This window comes from Schistocerca piceifrons, chromosome 2 (genome assembly GCF_021461385.2).
Source record: "Schistocerca piceifrons isolate TAMUIC-IGC-003096 chromosome 2, iqSchPice1.1, whole genome shotgun sequence".
Taxonomy (NCBI): domain Eukaryota; kingdom Metazoa; phylum Arthropoda; class Insecta; order Orthoptera; family Acrididae; genus Schistocerca; species Schistocerca piceifrons.
The window spans coordinates 13393002-13414663 of record NC_060139.1 but is presented as its reverse complement, the minus strand read 5'-3'; the positions used below and the strand labels follow the sequence as shown (position 1 = coordinate 13414663).

The 21662-nt window shown below is 42.0% G+C and overlaps 1 protein-coding gene across 1 annotated transcript in view; it reads left to right on the top strand.

Moving 5' to 3' along the window:
• Positions 1 to 21662, top strand: part of LOC124777597 — a 313220-nt gene that overhangs the window by 46955 nt on the left and 244603 nt on the right. The window contains exons 3-4 of the mRNA XM_047253060.1: positions 3758 to 3930; positions 19248 to 19704. Coding sequence (XP_047109016.1) covers positions 3758 to 3930; positions 19248 to 19704 — 630 coding nt within the window. The remainder of the gene's footprint in view (positions 1 to 3757; positions 3931 to 19247; positions 19705 to 21662) is intronic.

Below are 21662 nucleotides of genomic sequence, written 5' to 3'. Positions count from 1 at the left end.
AGTCGGGTGATGTTTAGGGTATTAGATTAGGAAATGAGACACTTAAAGTAGTAAAGGAGTTTTTCTATTTGGGGAGCAAAATAACTGATGATGGTCGAAGTAGAGAGGATATAAAATGTAGACTGGCAATGGCAAGGAAAGCGTTTCTGAAGAAGATAACTTTGTTAACATCGAGTATAGATTTAAGAGTCAGGAAGTCATTTCTGAAAGTATTTGTATGGAGTGTAGCCATGTATGGAAGTGAAACATGGACGGTAAATAGTTTGGACAAGAAGAGAATAGAAGCTTTCGAAATGTGGTGCTACAGAAGAATGCTGAAGATTAGATGGGTATATCACATAACTAATGAGGAAGTACTGAATAGGATTGGGGAGAAGAGAAGTTTGTGGCACAACTTGACAAGAAGAAGGGATCGGTTGGTAGGACATGTTCTGAGGCATCAAGGGATCACCAATTTAGTATTGGAAGTCAGCATGGAGGGTAAAAATCGTAGAGGGAGATCAAAAGATGAATACACTAAGCAGATTCGGAAGGATGTAGGTTGCAGTAGGTACTGGGAGATGAAGAAGCTTGCACAGGATAGAGTAGCATGGAGAGCTGCATCAAACCAGTCTCAGGACTGAAGACCACAACAACAACAGGTATTCCAAATGAAACGCAAAGAAAAGAAAGCCCGAACCGGAATATCAATAACCAGTCAATGAATAGTTCCAGTTAATTATTCTACGAAGCTATCGAATCAGCTACACATGCGAATTTGGTAGACTTATATATCTAGTAAATACAAATACTTGGAAAACTTCAAAGCTGATTTTTCGCTATAAACTTGTTTGAAACATTAAAAACAATCTTTTTCTCGCCACTTTGTAGCGGCGTTTCATGTGCGTGTTTGGCTACAGAACAGGAAGCACCATCAGCTACTCTCACACTACATATTAACAGAGCGCCAGTCAAACCACCCCGGTATAGAGACTGCGACTGTACCGGAATTTTGAAATAAAAACTCCATAGCCAAAGTGTCATTAAGAAATACGATGATGGCTGTTAATATATTAGAATATCTTAGTTTCAATTACCGTAACACGCTTACAAAATATCTAACAGGTAAGTGGGTCCTACTTCCGAGAACGTAACATCATCAGAGTACGAGTGCTAAGGCTGCTGAGGAGTCAAAGCTTTTGTGTTTGTTTGCATCACGTTAATTTTTGTTATAAACGAAGTACTGTCAGTGCAGGTGACTCGCTCCATCTGTGTCGTGCTGACTCAGTTCAAATGGCAATGACGCTACCGCGGCTCAAACGCCTCCAACCGCACCCTCTCGCCAAATTTCGGGCACCAGAGGAGCACTGTCGAGTCTAGTCAAACGTGCGATGCGCTCCAGTCGTCTGGCGGTTCCTATACGAAAAAATAAATAAATAAAATAAAAAAGTAGGAAGGAAGTCAACGAGCCAAATCACCGTGCCGAGAGCAATGGTTGTGACAGTGCGTTATGGACGTAGCTAATCATGGGGCTCTGCTGTCCGCACTTCCTGATGCTTTAACTATCTTTAATCATTCCCATCAGCACTCCTGTCAACCGCGTCATTACCATACCTTGCACCTGAACGTTTCTAGATGTTCATGAAGATTTCTTTTTCCATAACCAAGAATTCAACTGGAGCACGTTCTTTGTAAATAGTGTCTTGCGTGGATGCCATCTTGATGAATCATTTCATCTCTTCCATCTGTCACAATTTTTCGAAACATCTAAAAAATTAAATTTACAGGACCTAAGAGCAAGTTTCTTATTTATCTTAAAGACTGTAAATAACCATTTCGAACATCGTGAGTTGAGAACGACTTTCGCACTTACGTATGTGTCTCAATTAGGTTGTCCATCATTTCTCTGATCACTTAAGACGAATGTTTGCATGGTTTCTTAGAAGGTTTTTCGACTATATCTCGTCATCGACCATACGTTAAATTCTAATCCACCTTTCGTTTCTTCCTCGGTTAACAGTACAAATGACACAAACATTCATACTAACAAATTATTGTCCATAACATCAGAATATGATAAAAAATTTTATTGGTGACTTACGACGGTCTGCTGAACAACACTGTCAGTATTTACTTCATTTGAAAACTAATAATTATAGCTATTAGGAGAAGTACGCTTTTAGTTTTTTTAGTACCTACGAGCACAAGATTCCAAATGACTGGAAAAGAGCACAGGTAGTTCCAGTTTTCAAGAAGGGTCGTCGAGCAGATGCGCAAAACTATAGACCTATATCTCTGACATCGATCTGTTGCAGGATTTTAGAACATGTTTCTTGCTCGCGTTTCATGTCATTTCTGGAAACCCAGAATCTGCTCTGTAGGAATCAACATGGATTCCGGAAACCGCGACCGTGAGCGTCCCAACTAGCTTTATTTGTTCATGAGACCCAGAAAATATTAGATACAGGCTCCCAGGTAGATGCAATTTTCGTTGACTTCCGGAAGGCATTCTATACAGTTCCGCACTGTCACCTGATAAAGTAAGAGCCTACGGAATATCAGACCAGCTGTGTGGCTGGATTGAAGAGTTTTAGGCAAACAGAACACAGAATGTTGGTCTCAATGGCGTGCCTCAGGGGAGTGTTATGGGGCCATTGCTTTTCACAATACATATACAAATGACCTAGTAGATAGTGTTGGAAGATCCATGCGGCTTTTCGCGGATGATGCTGTAGTAGCCTATACAGAGAAGTGGCAGCATTAGAAAATTGCAGCGAAATGGAGGAAGATCTGCAGCGTATAGGCACTTGGTCCAGGGAGTGGCAACTGATCCAACATAGACAAATGTAACGTATTGCGAATACATAGAAATAAGGATCCTTTATTGTATGATTATATAATAGCGGAACAAACACTGGTAGTAGTTACCTCTGTAAAAATACCTGGGAGTATGCGTACGGACCGATTTAAAGTCTAATGATCATATAAAATTAATTGTTGGTAAGGCAGGTGCCAGGTTGAGATTCATTGGGAGAGTCCTTAGAAAATGTAGTCCATCAACAAAGGAGGTGGCTTACAAAACACTCGTTCGACCTACTTGAGTATTGCTTATCAGAGTAGCATCCGTACCAGGTCGGGTTGACAGAGGAGATAGAGAAGATCCAAAGAAGAGCGGCGCATTTCGTCACAGAGTTATTTGGTAAGCGTGATAGCGTTACGGAGACGTTTAGCAAACTCAAGTGGCAGGTTCTGCAAGAGAGGCTCTCTGCATCGCGGTGTAGCTTGCTGTCCAGGTTTTGAGAGGGTGCGTTTCTGGATGAGGTATCGAATATATTGCTTCCCCCTACTTATACCTCCCGAGGAGATCACGAATGTAAAATTAGAGAGATTCGAGCGCGCACGGAGGCTTTCCGGCAGTCGTTCTTCCCGCGAACCATACGCGACTGGAACAGGAAAGGGAGGTAATGACAGTGGTACGTAAAGTGCCCTCCACCACATACCGTTGGGTGGCTTGCGGAGTATAAATGTAGATGCAGCTCTGGCTGCAGCAAGTCATTAATCCTTATTTTCCCCCGGACAGCAGGTCAGGTATTTCAGTTGATCTTGATTTTTGTCATTTCGTCTGGTTTGATGATACTGTTTCCTCTGTCTTGTGTTTGTAGTTTCGTCTCTGGATGACTGTTAAACGTAACGTTATCAGCTGCCTATTGGACATAATAATCTGTGCATGACTGTTCAGATCTCTCAACTACTGTTACATTAAAATTTTCTTTCACAGACTTCCCAGGAAAACCTAACAGAGGTTGACATATCTCAAACCACCAAACTGAAAAACGACTTTGATGGTTTGGCTGACAAGTCACCTGAGGAAACTCTTCCAGATCTCCGAGATGTGGGATACGTGAGGGCTCACTTTCAACTGAATGAGCCAGCTGTACGGGATTTCATCAGGTGAGCAGCTTTCTGAAGTGAAAGGATAGTTTTCATATAATTTTTCCATGTTTTGTTCGTAGAAAGTGCTATAACAATTCTTTACGTCAAATAAACTGAAATAGCCTTACGAACTAATTTTTTACTCCTGTTACTATTTAACCAGGACACCAATTGACGTTTATCTCCTCTAAATTATTTGTGCTACACATGCGCCAGTAGTGCAAGTCATCCTAAAGTAAATGACTTCCAGAAACACGACTCCATCCTTCGAAAGACCTTCCGCAAATTACCATGAGCAATTAGAAAATCAAATTGCGAACGGAGCTTTAGGTCTGTTGGTTAGGTAAGGCAAGGAAGCAAAGCCGTCTGTTACAGATAGAGTGACTGCAGGAGGCATATATTCTGTCTGAAAGGAAACAGTCTGGTGACTTCCAGAGCAGTGAACGTCAAACATTCACCTATCAGAACGAAATACGCAGTATCAGGGAGTATAAGTCAAATATATTGGGCAGTTAACTTCAGAAATACGTACGCTGAGCAATATTATGGGGAATGGGAAAGTGTCCACGTCGCTGAATAGCAATATCAAAAACTTGCTACAAAAGCAATCGCAGACTGCTCAATGTGTAACGTGCGGTGTATTTTAGTTACATATTATTCATATGTACACTCAATTCTTAGCTACGGCGCTCTTTTTTGGGGAACAAACGCACAAAATTTAAACACAATTTTTCAAACTCCAGAAAAAAGGCAAAAGAACAATAACCAAAAATACTAGTTGAGCTCTTTCTTAAGATCTGTTCAAAACACTGGGGATTTTAACTGCTTCATGTGAGTACAATTACCAGTCAGTGGTACACATCAAAAATAACATTGATAATTACTGCACAAATAGCTCTGTCCATGACCGTGCTACAAGAGTTAAACTCAGCTTATAGTTATCAAGAAAAAATAAACATAAAACTCAGAACAGTATTTTCTACCAAGGAATAAAACTGTCCAATAACTTACCAGAAGAGATTAAATAAATTGCAAAAATACACTTATTTAAATAAGGCAGCTAAAAAGTACCTGTTATTTAATACATTTTATACATTGAAGGATTACTTAGATAAAACAGAATAGGGGTTTGATGAAAAAGGTATACAAATAATTATAACACCTTCACACTATGTTTATTCCTTCTTTTTTCTTTCTAGAAATACTTACCACCAAGCTAAGCATAGCACAATAATAACACATCTTCCTCTTTCTGACCTCAACATCTCATTCATAGGGGGGGATGCTGACTCACTTCTCACTTTTTGAGGATAGAAGATGGGAAATTGTGGCACAGAGAAAGGCCCAGATATCACCAGGGCATTATTTAATAAGTTACTTGTAAAAAAAGTACTGTTTACCAGGAGTAAATCTAATGATTGACTCTAACTAGAAGTCTGTAAATGTATGTGTGTACGAATTAGCTGATTTTAAATTGGTCTAAACTTGTAAATACTTTGACATGTCCTATATCCTTGTAAAAAGAGATTTAAGGATGGATAAAGCTACTACTACTAAATAAAATAGAATACCTCGAATGGTCAGTTTCCTTTCGCTGTTGTGACACATAACATGTAAGGTGTTATATTTTGGTGTCTGAAACTACAAGGTGCAAAGAACATACAGTAAAAGAGAAACATCAACTCGAATAACAAAGAATATGTATCATAACACCATTATTATTTCAGAATAAATTTTAAATTATTGTAGAAATCTTTGACTTGCCAAATATACGCGTTGGAATTAATATTGCAGGTTATCCCATTCTATGAAGTTTATATAGCTTAAACTTCATACTCGTTTATGTAATCTGGTGACATGTTGCAAGCTTGAAGTACAATATTTGTGTTGCCAACAATAGCAAAATAATGCAGTATCGGCTGAGATTCAGTGATAGGGATGAAAGGGTGGAAGCGGAGAGAGAGAGAGAGAGAGAGAGAGAGAGAGAGAGAGAGAGAGAGACAGAGAGAGACACCAGCTGTACCACTGCAATCAATTCGTCTTACCCACCTCGGTACTCAAGCTAACTAATTTGAATCTAAAGTAAAACCCATTTAATTGCAACCTGTGATACAAAGAACAAATTAATGGACAGAAGCAGTTTAACATGGAGCAAAAAACAATAAAAACTTTTAAAGTCTTTCTGAACCAATAAAATGCATCTAAATCTACATTTATACTCCGCAAGCCACCCAACGGTGTGTGGTGGAGGGCACTTTACGTGCCACTGTCATTACCTCCCACTTCTGTTCCAGTCGCGTATGGTTCGCGGGAAGAACGACTGTCTGACAGCCTCCGTGCGCGCTCGAGTCCCTCTAATTTTACATTCGTGATCTCCTCGGGAGGTATAAGTAGGGGGAAGCAATATATTCGACACCTCATCCAGAAACGCACCCTCTCAAAACCTGGACAGCAAGCTACACCGCGATGCAGAGAGCCTCTCTTGCAGAGCCTGCCACTTGAGTTTGCTAAACGTCTCCGTAACGCTATCACGCTTACCAAATAACCCTGTGACGAAACGCGCCGCTTTTCTTTGGATCTTCTCTATCTCCTCCGTCAACCCGATCTGGTACGGAAACAAACAAGCTCCAACTCAATGGAGAGTTAAGCCGGGAAAACAATGCTGGGCAGACTGGGCTGTATGTCAAATAGTTCAAATGGCTCTAAGCACTACGGGACTTAACATCTGAGGTCAACAGCCCCCTAGGCTTAGAATTACTTAAACCTAACTAACCTTAAGGACATCACGTGCATCCATGCCCGAGGCAGGATTCGAACCTGCGACAGTAGCAGCAGCGCGGTTCCGGTCTGAAGCGCCTGGAACTACTCGGCCACAGCGGCCGGCGCTGTATGTCGAAACTGGCTCTGTGGCAAGTGCACAGGAGGAGGCAATGTTCTGAAACGTGCCCACCAAATTCAATTCTTTTTGGTTGAATACTTGCTGTCCCAAGTGGCAGTCGGTACACCAAGTTTCCTTTGGCTCCGCCCCGCGAGTCGACAATTCCTGCACCTTATACAGGGTGTTACAAAATGTTACGGCCAAACTTTCAGGAAACATTCCTCACACACAAAGAAAGAAAATATGTTATGTGGACATGTGTCCAGAAACGCTTACTTTCCATGTTAGAGCTCATTTTATTACTTCTCTTCAAAACACATTAATCATGGAATGGAAACACACAGCAACAGAACGTACCAGCGTGACTTCAAACACTTTGTTACAGGAAATGTTCAAAATGTCCTCCGTTAGCGAGGATACATGCATCCACCCTCCGTCGCATGGAATCCCTGATGAGCTGATGCAACCCTGGAGACTGGCGTATTGTATGACAGCCGTCCACAATACGAGCACGAAGAGTCTCTACATTTGGTATCGGGGTTGCGTAGACAAGAGCTTTCAAATGCCCCCATAAATGAAAGTCAAGAGGGCTGAGGTAAGGAGAGCGTGGAGGCCATGGAAGTGGTCCGCCTCTACCAATCCATCGGTCACCGAATCTGTTGTTGAGAAGCGTACGAACACTTGGACTGAAATGTGCAGGAGCTCCATCGTGCATGAACCATATGTTGTGTCGTACTTTTAAAGGCACATGTTCTAGCAGCACAGGTAGAGTATCCCGTATGAAATCATGATGACGTGCTCCATTGAGCGTAGGTGGAAGAACATGGGGCCCAATCGAGACATCACCAACAATGCCTGGCCAAACACTCACAGAAAATCTGTGTTGATGACGTGATTGCACAATTGCGTGCGGATTCTCGTCAGCCCACAGATGCTGATTGAGAAAATTTACAATTTGATCACGTTGGAATGAAGCCTCATCCGTAAAGAGAACATTTGCACTGAAATGAGGATTGACACGTTGTTCGATGAACCATTCGCAGAAGTGTACCCGTGGAGGCCAATCAGCTGCTGATAGTGCCTGCACACGCTGTACATGGTACGGAAACAACTGGTTCTCCTGTAGCAGTCTCCATACAGTGACGTGGTCAACGTTACCTTGTTCAGCAGCAACTTCTCTGACGCTGACATTAGGGTTATCGTCAACTGCACGAAGAATTGCCTCGTCCATTGCAGGTGTCCTCGTCGTTCTAGGTCTTCCCCAGTCGCGAGTCATAGGCTGGAACGATCGGTGCTCCCTAAGACGCCGATCAGTTGCTTCGAACGTCTTCCTGTCGGGACACCTTCGTTCTGGAAATCTGTCTCGATACAAACGTACCGCGCCGCGGCTATTGCCCCGTGGTAATCCATACATCAAATGGGCATCTGCCAACCCCGCGTTTGTAAACATTGCACTGACTGCAAAACCACGTTCGTGATGAACACTACCCTGTTGATGCCACGTACTGATGTGCTTGATGTTAGTACTGTAGAGCAATGAGTCGCATGTCAACACAAACACCGAAGTCAACATTACCTTCCTTCAATTGGGCCAACTGGCGGTGAATCGAGGAAGTACAGTACATACTGACGAAACTAAAATGCGCTCTAACATGGAAATTAAGCGTTTCCGGACACACGTCCACATAACATCTTTTCTTTATTTGTGTGTGGAGAATGTTTCCTGCAAGCTTGGCCGTACCTTTCTGTAACAACCTGTATACGGCTGCCCATTTCACCTCCTTTTAGCTTGTTCGTGTAGGCCCCGTGACCGACGTCAAACCCCCGCCCTCCCCCATCCCACCACCCCTCCCTGGCCATGTGCAGCTCTGAACGAGCCCACCGAGACAATCCGTTCAAAGTGGAGTCGGCGCACTTGTTGCCAGCTGGGAACTCTCTTCTTGACCCCCAGGCAGAGACACCACGCCAGCCCGGTACAGCTGTAAAAGTCTTAGAAATCGCTACACACATCCTCTTGGTCACAGTGCGTCTCTTTCAACAAGAACCCGTCGTCTAAGGCTAGCACCTTTGAATGCTAATCAAAACGTCCTGGGTCTTTGACTAGAACTTCGCCATCAATGGCGGCTGTAGGGTTCTGGCATAAGACGTCATACTCGTTCTGCCAATGCCGTTGTCGAAAAGGGCGGAGGAGTGGTTAAAAGTTCAGGCACTTCCCTTGAGGTGGGGAACTGCTCTTGAAACATGGAAGAATCAACTGTGATCAATGACATGAGAATGCAGAAGGCAATGGAAACATCTGCATTTAAGACCGGTAAGGTTTTTTTCACAGACATGTGGCCTACATTGTAAAAAGGTGATCTTTCCATTGGCAAAACATTCCGGATTGGTCCCTTGTTCTGATATCTAGGTGGGGACTGCCAAAGGAGAGATGACCGTGAGAAGATAATGATACAATCAATGGACGGACTACACTATACAAGTCAGAGCATGGAATGTCAGACGTTTGAGCGTAGCTGGGAAGCTGGAAAATCTGGAAAGAGAGATGCAGAGGCTCATTCTCGTGTGGTGGGTTGGTGAAGTGAAATGGATAGAAGACAAGGATTTGTGTTCGGAGCAACATAGGGCAAAATAAACGGCAGGAGAAAATGTTATAAATGCAGTAGGATTCGTTATGAAAAAGGAAATTTGGGCAGAGAGTGAGCTGCTGTGAACAATTCCCTGACTGTGTTGTTTTCATTAAATTCGACAGCGAAGCAACCGCAACAGTGATAGTTAAAGTGTAGGTGGTAACGTCGCAAGCAGCAGATGAAGAGATTAAGTATGAGTATATGACGATATTGAACAGTTAATTCGGTCTACAGAGTCACTGGGGTTGGGAACTCTGTTGTGTATGGGAACAGATGGAAGACAGATTTAAGGCAGAATATGGGCTTGCCAGTAGGAATGGGAGAGCAGGTAGACTAATTGAGTTCTGCAATAAATTTCAGATAATAGTGAGTATATTGCTCAGGAAACACAAGGAAAGTAAGCTTACTTGAAAAAGACACAGACATGGGAAGGCCAGGTGGAGAACATCATAGTCAGACAGAGATTTGGAAATCAGGTTATGGTTTGTAAGGCTTACCCAGGTGCAGACATAGACTCGACCACAATTTATTTATGATGAAGAGTAGACTGCAACTTAAGAGAATTGTCTGAAAAAAAATGGCTCTGAGTACTATGGGACTTAACAACTGTGGTCATCAGTCCCCTAGAACTTAGAACTACTTAAACCTAACTAACGTAAGGACATCACACACATCCATGCCCGAGGCAGGATTCGAACCTGCGACCGTAGCAGTCGCGCGGTCCCGGACTGCGCGCCTAGAACCGCTAGACCACCGCGGCCGGCAATCGTCTGAAAGAGCCAATGTGGAAGGAAGTGGAATACTGAAGTACAGAGGAATTGAGACACACACTTTAATTACATTAAGGATAAAGTAACTGCGATAAGAAATATCACAGAACGCAGTTCAGTTAGACAGGAGTGCAGTCTCTAAAAAGGGCGATGGCATATGTTGGACAGACGAAGAAGGATAACAGATAAAATCAATTGAATCGACGAAAGAGGGAAAAACAGAAATGTTCAAGATACGAATACAGCGGCATAAATTCCTTAGAAAAGAATAGCAAATGATGGTCAACCAGGACTAAATAGCTGCAGGAAAGATGTGATGAAATGGGAAAAGAAATTATCTTCTGGAGCACTGCCTCAGTATGTAGAAAAGTAAAACACATGCTTGTAACTGGCTGAAATCTAAATTGACAATCACACGGCACTTTAAGCTGCATGCCATAATCAGCAGGAGATACCCTTAAATGAGGTCTGTTTGGCTCTCAAAGGAACTCCTTTGTCCCACGCAAGGTTCCGCACGCTATGAAACAATTTAGAACCCTCGCTTACTCTCTGGCAGCTCCATTTCTTGATATTGTTCTTCTGAGGTAACTTACAGCTTCCACAGATTCAAATTTTCTGTCCGTCGAGCGTCAGGTTTCCCTGGTCGGATCCTTATCATAACCATTGCTATAGTTTTGCTCTTACTGTTGGCTGGTAGTATTTAAACCACGTATCAAATCTTCCCTGTAGCTCTACACATGTTCCTCCCCAAATAGCTACATCATTAGCAAAGACTAAAGCAATGAGATCACCACCTCCTATCGCCTTGATTTCCTTTAGGACAAGTGAAACAAAAAGTAATGGGGAACGTGCATGACACTGCTGCGCTCCTCTCTCTCTCTCTCCCCCCTCCCTCTCCCCCCTCTCAACCCCCCCCCTTCTCTCTCCCCTGAAGCAAGCAGTCCGATCTACCGTTACCCACTTGTAAAAAAACTTTTCCAGCCTTCATATTGTATGTGCAGCTTCCTTATTAGGGACCCTGATACCAGGTCCAAGATCTTGCACCTTGGCATATTACCAAATGCTTTTTCCAAAATCAGGAACATTTCATGAGATCTTTACCTTTTTCCCAATACTTTTTCCAGGAACTGACTTTGTGCACATACGAAGTCTGTTGTTCTCTGATGCTTCTGAATCCATGTTGTAACGCATCAAACTGGTTTTATAACAATTATCTGAATCTTTTCTGAATAAACACTTCCAGTGGCTGAACACAGATTGGTAACATAATCAGAATACTTTCTCCTACTTCCTCCTTCCTTGAACAGTGATGTTATACTCCTCTTCTTCCAGTCATCCGAAGCTTTCTTTTCAGAAGAGCGAATTATCGTCTTCCAAAACTGTTTCACTCAGTAACATTATACTATGGTGAGTCGTTTCAACTGTCACATGACTGCTGAATTGACGGACGTTGAAATAAGTGTTGCGACAACGGAAGGCTAATTGAAATCACTCAGCAGAGAGTAAGAGACAGCATTTTATGCTATAAGGGTACGATTTTGTATTGGGTACGCAACAAAACTGTATCACCATACAGTAGCAGTTCATGTAAGTCGCTGTAGCAACAAGGAATTGTAAGCGAGTACATGAAAGTGGAAGGTCACTCCTAAGAAGGAGAGTCGGTTGACAGTTGTGTATAGGTATAGAACAAACCACCAGAAAAATTTTGACGCCAACCAAAGTGCTTCCCCAACAGTGTGCCTTAGAACGCCCTGCTCGTGTTTTGGTAAGGTCTTGTATAGCCCCTTCAAAAGACTCCAGCGCTACAGATAATGGTTCAACGGAAGTTAGCGGAAGCAACCAAAAGAAGAGAAAACTGGAACTGAATTAATTACATTAATATAGAGATGAATATCAGATAAAGCAGGCAAGAGTCCAAGGAAATATTTCCAACGTCCCAGAGACTTTTAACGTAGCGAACACGTTCCTACGGTAACATGCTCTGATAACTTACGACAGAGTAAACAGCAGAATGATACTACCGGAAAAATACTGTTACTGGAGCACAGAAAGGTGAAAGTTCAACCCTGACTAAAGCATATGGTACCAGCGGCCTCATTCAACCTTTCTCAGCACCTTTAAAAATTTTCCAAAAAATTTTGGCCTGAAAACATATTCACCTCTCATTCTTAAATGTTCCCCTAATTGTAACTCCCTCACATCCACTAGTATATCTCTGCAAGTCGCTCATACCCATCCATTCCCACTCACACATTCTCACTCACTCATTCAGCACAATTCATCCTCATTATCTCCTTGCGTCTCTAACGTCACTATTTCCTGCCTTACAAGGTCTCCCTTATTTTGTCCTACTACTACTGTCACATCTGTCTTCGTCTTCTCCCTCTTACTGCTACTATCTGATTCATTCATTCACTCCCACTGCAGCATACTTCTCTCAGAATAAAAAATGGCCAATATGTTCGCATGCTAAAACTTTTAAAGGTGCTGAGGAAGGTAGAATGAGGCATCTGGTACCCCACTGTTCAGTCAGTCTTCTTGATACGGCCTATTCACTTTTGTTTGTGCTGTGACGGGAGAAATTTTCTGCTAGTTCACTTCTTTTGCAAGTTACAGCAGGCCATGTCACTCACATGAAAAGAATTTTAAGGGCAAACACAATTCTGATGGTTTACTTAGGTGAGGTTCCCAGAACCCTTCTAAGGGAGACATATTGCTGCATATGTATTCGTACAACGGCACCTTATAAAGTATGTTTCCACCTCACACCGGAATTTGTGTGTATTTTACTTGTACAAGTAGGTTACTTTGAGCCTCAGTATCTTCGAAACGTATAAAGATATCAAGAACATTTTCAAGCATATTAGAGACCTGGATCTTAGAAACATATCGTAAGAATTTCAGAGATCTTGCGGGTATAGCCGTCTTGGAATCCGCGGTTTTGTAACTGAACTGAGACTAAGATTTTTGGGTGTGTCTTGATAATCGAAAAGTTTTTTTTTTTTAACTGGGAAGATGGCACTTCTAGAGAAATGCCTAGAGAAGATACCGTTAAAGTTTGACCAATTTATTAATTTTAGTTATTTAGATATGCGCTGCTGACGGCGAAAAAAATTGGTGAAAAAGGTTTTATTTTGTTTTCTCAGGAACCACCTATGAACAAAACAGTGGCTTCATAAGCACATTAAGGTGCACCGTAGATCACATCTAATGCACGAAGAATTAACCGACTGCCTCCATTTGCCTAAGCTTGAGGAAGTGTACAATATTGAAGCTCTCATTCAGTACTGTAGTATCGTTACAGTATGGTCCCTAGCCCAAGGGATATTTGGAACACTTGACTCTATCTACATCTAAATCTTCGGTCTTGGGTCCTCTGCTGTTTTTACTATATATTGACTTGCCATTCTATATTCACGAAGATGCAAAGCTGGTACTTTTTGCCGATGATAGAAGTATAGCTATCACACCCAACAGACAAAAATTAACTCATGAAATTGTAAGTAATGTTTTTCAGAAAATCATTAAATGGTTCTCTGCAAATGGGCTCTAATTAAACTTTGACAAAACACAGTATATACAGTTCCACACAGTAAATGGAATGACACCATTAATAAATATAGACTTCGATCAGAAATCGGTAGCTAAGTTAGAATATTCAAAATTTCTAGGTGTATGCATTGATGAGGGGTTGAACTGGAGAAAACACACTGAAGATCTGCTGAAACGTTTCAGTTCAGCTACTTATGCTATTAGGGTCATTGAAAATTTTGGCGATATTCATCTCAGTAAATTACCTTACCACGCCTATTTTCATTCTCTGCTTTCGTATGGCATCATATTCTGGGGTAACTCACCATTGAGTAAGAGTGTTCATTGCACAAAAGCGTGTAATCAGAATAATTGTTGGAGCTCATCAAAGATCATCCTGCAGACACTAAACAAAAGAGCTAGGGATCTTCACTGTAGCCTCAAAAAATATATATTCACTTATGAAATTTGTTATTAACAATCCGAACGAATTAATAACGGTGTACATGGCTAAAACACTAGGAGAAAGGATGATCCTTACTACTCAAGGTTAAATCTAACTTTGGCTCAGAAAGGGGTAAATTATGCTGCCACAAGTGTCTTTGGTCACTTACCTAATAGCATCAAAAGTCTGACAGATAGCCATATAGCATTTAAAAGGAAATTAAAAGAATTTCTGAATGGCAACTCCTTCTACTCATTAGATGAATTTTTGGATACAGTAAGTGGGTAATTTCCCCCCCCCCCCCCACACACACACACCAAAAAAGTGTATATATATATTGTCATGTAATATTTTGTGTAGTGTAATATCTTGTATTGACACCTTTTATTAAACTGACACGTTCCACATCATTACGACGTCTCGTATTCATGATCTATGGAACAAGTACTAATCTAATCTACATCGATACTCCGCAGTCCACCTTACTGCACGTGGTGGAGGGTACCTCGTACCACTACTAGTCCTTTCCTGTACCACCCGCAAATAGGACGATTGAAAAACGACTGTCTATATATCCCCGTATAAGCCCTTTTTTCCTGTACCTTAAATTCGTGGTCCTTACGCGCAGTGTATGTTTGAAGCAACAGATTCACTATCACGTACAGAACTCGAGGTATGAGCCTCACGAAAATGCCTTAAAAAAAAGTGCGCCGTTTTGGACATACTTGTACCGCATGCTGTCTCTTAAGTACCTATAAAATATTTTGTTTGTTTTTAAGTTCATGATGAGACAGTATATACCTGTATCAAGATCAATAATGTTGATGGAGGTATGTTTCGTCTTTTCGACTAATTGAAAGGCAGTTTGATATTTGCCATACGCGTTTCACTTCTTTCACTTATGAAGCATCTTCAGTGGGCTGTAATAGATGTTTGTTTTTATATGCAATGGATATTCTCTTAGCTCATATCCTGGATGCTAGGTGATAGTGTAGGACTGTACTGAACCCTGCCGCATACCAGACAACACATTATCAATCGTCATTTTTTCGTTTTACGTCGTTCCTTACTTGCTTCAAAATTGGTGGTGGTATATTCTGGCTTGTCAACTAAGTGAAAGGGTAACGTCTAAATCTCCATGACGCTGATCTTGAAGGAAATAGCCTGGCGATTGTTTGTTCAACCGATAATGTTTGTTTTTATATATAATAAATACATGTATTACCAGCCACTGAAGATGCTTTATAAGTGAAAGAAGCGGAACGCAGACAGCAAGAAACAAACTGCCTGTCACTTAGTTGCAAAGACGTAATATACCACTACGAATTTTGAAGCAACTCAGAATCGACGTAAAACGAAAAAATGACGATTGATAATGTGTTAGCTGAATTGCGGAAGCCGGCCGGAGTGACCAAGTGGTTCTAGGCGCTACAGTCCGGAACCGCGGGACTGCTACGGTCGCAGGTTCGAATCCTGCCTCGGGCATGGATGTGTGTGATGTCCTTAGGTTAGTTAGATTTAAGTAGTTCTAAGTTCTAGGGGACTGATGACCACAGCAGTTAAGTTCCATAGTGCTCAGAGCCATTTTTAATTGCGGAAGCCATTCAGTACAGTTCTACACTGTCACCTGGCATCCAGGATATGCATTAAGAGAATATCGAAATAGATATATGGTTGAACTGGAGACTTTCTGTTGAACATGTCGTTCTTAATGGTGACACATAGAAGTAGCTTTCCTCATACGTCTACTGAGTGATGTGGCACTGTTTACAAGTCATTTAAACGTTTTGATGGATAACATCTAGATCTCCTTGATGCTGATCATGATGAAAATAGCCCACTGAATCTTTGTTCAACCGATATTGATCATCTGTCTGTAAAAATTACAGAAATTCCGTCCACAGGCCCTAGCGTACCAATTTGTACTGACTGGCCGCAGTTTCGTCCTTTGCCATTGGCGTCACAGGATGCGGTATAGAGGAGCGTGGGTCAGCACGCCGCTCTCCCGGCCGTTATCGGTTTTCGTGACCTGGAGCCGCTACAACTTGGTCAAGTAGATCCTCAGCTGGCATCGCGATGGTGGCTGCACCGCCTTCCAGTTCTCCCAGTGAGGAAAAGTGCCAGGCAGTAGCGGGAATCTAACCTGGGCCCTCCGCGAGACAGTCAGCCCCTCTGACAACGCGGTATCCATTACCAGGCTGAATTAATCGAAGAGGCAGAGAAGGTCCATAGAAGAACCCTGCATTATGTCATTCGTTACCTTAACAAAACGGAGAGTGTCACACAAAAGCTATTCAGCTACAGTCTCAGACACCACAAAATAAATTGTTATTATTGTGCGGAGGTTGTAACTAAACCCCTTTCGCAAGTTGCGCTAAAAGCAAATTCGAACTTGTAACTGAAGGGTAAAGTGCGACACACTGTTTCTTTTTGTAGTGTTGTAATTCAAGTTTAACTACGATAAACAGCAGCTTAAGCACCTGTGCGCTTATTGCTACGTTCATTGACACGATTGTACTAAGCGCAGAATATTTACTAGGGAGGATCGGAAAGTTACGCACAGTAATTTTTTGCTTCCCTGGTACTGCAGCTGGAATGCTATAATTTCGCGACGATGTAGTTTGAAGTTTGTGTTATAGAGGTATTTTGTTTTCATATACAGCTCTAGCGAAAGAAACCTGAACTACGAAGAAAAAACGGCACACATGTTAGTCGTCAACTTGTGAAGAGCAGCGTAGTTCGATATTTGTAGCCCTAAGGGCACAAACTGTTTGAAAATTTCGGGGACAACACAAATGGCGTGTAGTGGATGATGGTGTGCATGCTTCCAACAGGGCCGTGTGGACCTTAGTGATTCGCCACTATTTGGGCAGCTCGTAACAGCTGCTATTCCTGGGGAGTGAATGATGTGTTATTGGTGGACTTTGCCGAAAACGGGACAACTGTGATTGCTGCAGCCTACATTGAAACTGGAAGCTTCGTTGTGCCCTTAGTGACAAACGCCACAACATTGATGCTGAAGGTGTCAAACTTCTTCATGATAATGCGCGCCCCCATGTTGCTGCCCCTATTCGTGAGATCATCACCAAATGTGGGTTGGAGGTGCTTCAGCATCCACCATATAGTCCAGATCTTGTATCGTCGGACTTTTATCGGTTTCGTTCAATGAAGAAATTCCTTGCCAGCCATCGCTTTGTGAGAGATGCAGAAGTGAAATTGGCAGTCCGCAGATGACTATATTTCAGCCAAACAGACTTCTACGAACAAGGCATATTGAAACTGTTTCCACGATGGGAGAAATGTTTTGAGAACGTTGGTGACTATTTAGTAAAGCTGGTAAAAGACGTAAGTTCATTTGTGTTTTTTGTTACCTATTAAGCTTTTTTCTAACAGAATTACTGTGCGTTACCTTCCGATCTTCCCTCGTATCTGTCTTGGAGAAAGGTAACAGAATCTGCGGCCAACTGCTGCAGACTTTGCTAATGCATCTGGCTGTTTTTGCTGAGGGGCAGGCTACGCGACCATTAGTCACAAAAAATAGCTGCCTACCCTACTTTTTGCATGTCACATGGATTCTTTAGTTTACTCACTGTAAATGGTGAGGGGCGATCTGTGACAATAGGTTAGACTAGATAAACTTTTTTGTCACTGTCGCTGAAAATAATCTTTATTTTCGATAATCGGTTTCGGTAATCAGTGTTACCAAACTTCAAATATCGACAGACACGTTAATCAAACGTAAGAAATATGTAGTAACGTGTCTGTCGAAATCTGAAGATGGTGTAATTTATTATGGAAACCGGTTGTCGGGATTAAAGGTTTCTATTAGCGATCTTGGCAAAGAAGTTACTGGTCAGAACCCACATAACTAGTGTATGTACTTATGTTGTTCTTTAGTGTGTGCTACCACAGGCACTGTACAAGTTCCGATGTGGTAACTTTCCGAAATAGGATAATTGGTACATGACTCCCACTAGTAACCTGCAACAAACTTCAGTGACATTTAATTAAACCTATTTTTAATTTAAAAAACTATGCTAGTACAAAAATACTTTGTAAGTAATATTACGATCTGTTGATTGGCTAACAATACGGACCCCTGACTACTAATACTTTCCGTGAAAACCGTATATCAACAGCACTTTCCATTTTCGCACTATTTGCTGTGTAGGTTATAGGTGATTCACCGTGTATACTGATGGCATACTATCATATAGTCCGTAATCGGTGGAAGTCTGCAGACTGCGTACCGATCCGGAATGTTTACGGTCGTTGCCAACATCGGCTACGTAACAGTACTGTGCGCCGCTGTGAATATAGTGTCGATCCGTGTGTGTTGCGCTTGATGATTGTTAAAATTATTTAGCAAACTGAGCGAAGAGGCTGTACCTGGTCTTTCTAGCTACTCGCCATAAACTCTGGTGTCACTTCGGGATCGGATAAATGCATTACACTTTAGTTTCTTTCCTGCGTTATATGTTGGCTGGTCTGGGAAAAGGAATCAGGGTTTGTCTCAGCAGCCAAGTGCTATGAGCAGATCGCAAGCTCCCGCTCACAGCATCCTCCGCTCAGCAGTGAAGTAAACTTGCGGGATCAGTAGGTACATGCAAATGTTGAAGATTATAGCAAAAATATTAAAACACTCAGCAAATAACCCTGATCAACATAGAAAAGCTGATCGCCAGAGTCGTGTCTCGTTCTATATCCGCCATGTAGATCTAACTTCTTTATAGGTCACTAATTGCTGTACAGTCAAAATCTACGGACTAATTAGTATTATAAAGCAATACTTCTTTAAAATTAAATCCTTGAACCGCTGACTATGAGCAGAAATCCTGGCACAATATGTACTCAAATTCGTTGTGGATTAGTTGTTGGGAGAATCTCCTAAAAGGCAGATTCTGCTGTGAGTGACAATTCCCTCACGGTCGTATTAGCCATTCGAAGCTTACTTACAACATGCGGCGCATCTTTAAATTATTCTCTACAATTTTCTGGAAGCTTTTACCCATTAGTGTTATTTCAGCTTTTTTTCTGCAGTCGTTTGTGGCACGTAACATAAAAGTTTTGTACCATTTCTGCAGGAGAAACCACACGTTCGACCTGGTGATCTTCGAGCGGATGCCCTACCAAGCCTACTATGGACTGTTCCACAGGGTCGGATCACCTCCTCTGGTCGGCTTTGTCACATTCTCTGCTCTTGCACCCACATACTATACCTTGGGAAATGCCATGAACCCGGCTTACCTGCCCGAGGTCTGGGTTGGCCTCTCTGATCACATGACCTGGGAGCGCTTGTACAACACTTACTTCTACCTGAGGTTTTACCGCACGTGGTTCTACCAAGTGCTCCCGAAACAGGAGACTCTCGTGAGAGAAGTCTTCGGAACTGAACCACCTTCGATTTACGAAACTGAGCGCAACTACAGTTTACTCATAGTCAGCAACCATTTTTCTCTGGAGTACCCTCGACCGCAGCTGCCGAACGTTATAGAGATTACTGGCATCCACGTATCGACCAAGATCGAGAAGTTACCGAAGGTGAGTCAAAAATAGTTTTGTAAGTTGATCACACGAATTGCACATAATGGCATTGTTTTGTTGATTTGTACGTGAGCATCGTAAATCATTGTAATTGTCGATAATATTGGTAACCCAGTCATTTGTCAGTACAAATTTCCACGACACTAGGACTAGCTGAAAAGTAGAACGTGATCTGTCTTCCTCCACGTATGGCATGATGACAAGAATATTTAACGTAGATTGTGAATGAAGTGGAATTCTGTGACAGGCCTTAGCTGCTGACATAGGCTCTCACAGTCTTATCGAATACATTTATCGAATGTAGCATGGTCAACAACATACCACTGCTTCACTCTACAAAACACTGCTATGAGGTTAGAGACCTGAAGCCGATAAAAGGTGGAAAGTCTGCTTATCGTTGGTTTTACGGCACTACTTTCAGTGTGCATTCTAGTGATGAAACAGTGCTTCAGCAGCAGTACTCGAAATCATAAACTCATTCTCAGATTTCTAATTATTTTTTAGAACAGCTGCTATGGGTACATAATTTGAGCATGTAGGTTTTTGGATTTCCTTGATTAATCATAAAATGCAACATAATGTTATTTGCTCTGACTTCATGATCACTGAAAATTCAAGTCCACTGAATTCTCGCGATTCAAGAGAAACCTGTTCCAATGATGTCTTACTGAACGAGACCCATGAATCGATTCCCTGGTAAACTAGATTTTCACCAATCACATCGTTGAAGTTTACAACAGTTGATCATATGTAGACTACATATTTTCAGGTTCCTAGGACGTAATATGTATAATAATTTTGGGACATGCAGTCTTGGAGTTTACAAGGCTTCATGCCCGAAAATCATTGCACCATGTAAGAATATTACATTTCGTTTTGTATAGACCTTAAAACCTCTGATTCTGTGGAAATGCGGGCAATGATGAAAACCCTTAAGACTGCTGGCTCAATCAGAAATTTATAGGTCGTCTAAATCATATTTGTGAACAGGCGACGATTGTGGTCAGCTATGTCATATATCAAGACCTAACAGTTAACAGCAAATAGCCAAGGAGTTCTCTGGGGTGGGGGTGGGGGTGGGGGGACAGGACAGCACCACGTGACTGGAATTTAAATTCAAAAACCTCTACTGGGAAAGGAGAGAGCCTCAGAATGGAGGGATTGTTCCTGAATCACTTCAGACTGGCTGACGAAATTGTCTTACAAGTGACGGAAATAACAATTATGGTTTAAGAACTGTAAGAATCAGTTGGTTTGAAAATCAGTTTCTATAAACATATGTCATCCCACACTAATGCCATTGCGCAATAAGAGCGGCGCTTTGTCAGAAAAGAGTTTGGCTACATACAGTGTGCGGCTGAAATTCTGTGGCAACTGGAAACGTACTGCAAAATTGAATTCGGGGGACAGTTCTATTCGTGTGGGTCATGTCTAAACTACACACTCTTAAGCTATGAAATTCTGGTGGTGTTGTTGTTGTGGTCTTCAGTCCTGAGACTGGTTTGATGCAGCTCTCCATGCTACTCTATCCTGTGCAAGCTTCTTCATCTCCCAGTACCTACTGCAACCTACATCATTCTGAATCTGCTTAGTGTATTCATCTCTTGGTCTCCCTCTACGATTTTTACCCTCCACGCTGACCTCCAATGCTAAATTTGTGATCCCTTGATGACTCAAAACATGTCCTACCAACCGATCCCTTCTTCTAGTCAAGTTGTGCCACAAACTTCTCTTCTCCCCAATCCTATTCAATACCTCCTCATTAGTTACGTGATCTACCCACCTTATCTTCAGCATTCTTCTGTAGCACCACATTTCAAAAGCTTCTATTCTCTTCTTGTCCAAACTAGTTATCGTCCATGTTTCACTTCCATACATGGCTACACTCCATACAAATACTTTCAGAAACGACTTCCTGACACTTAAGTCTATACTCGATGTTAACAAATTTCTCT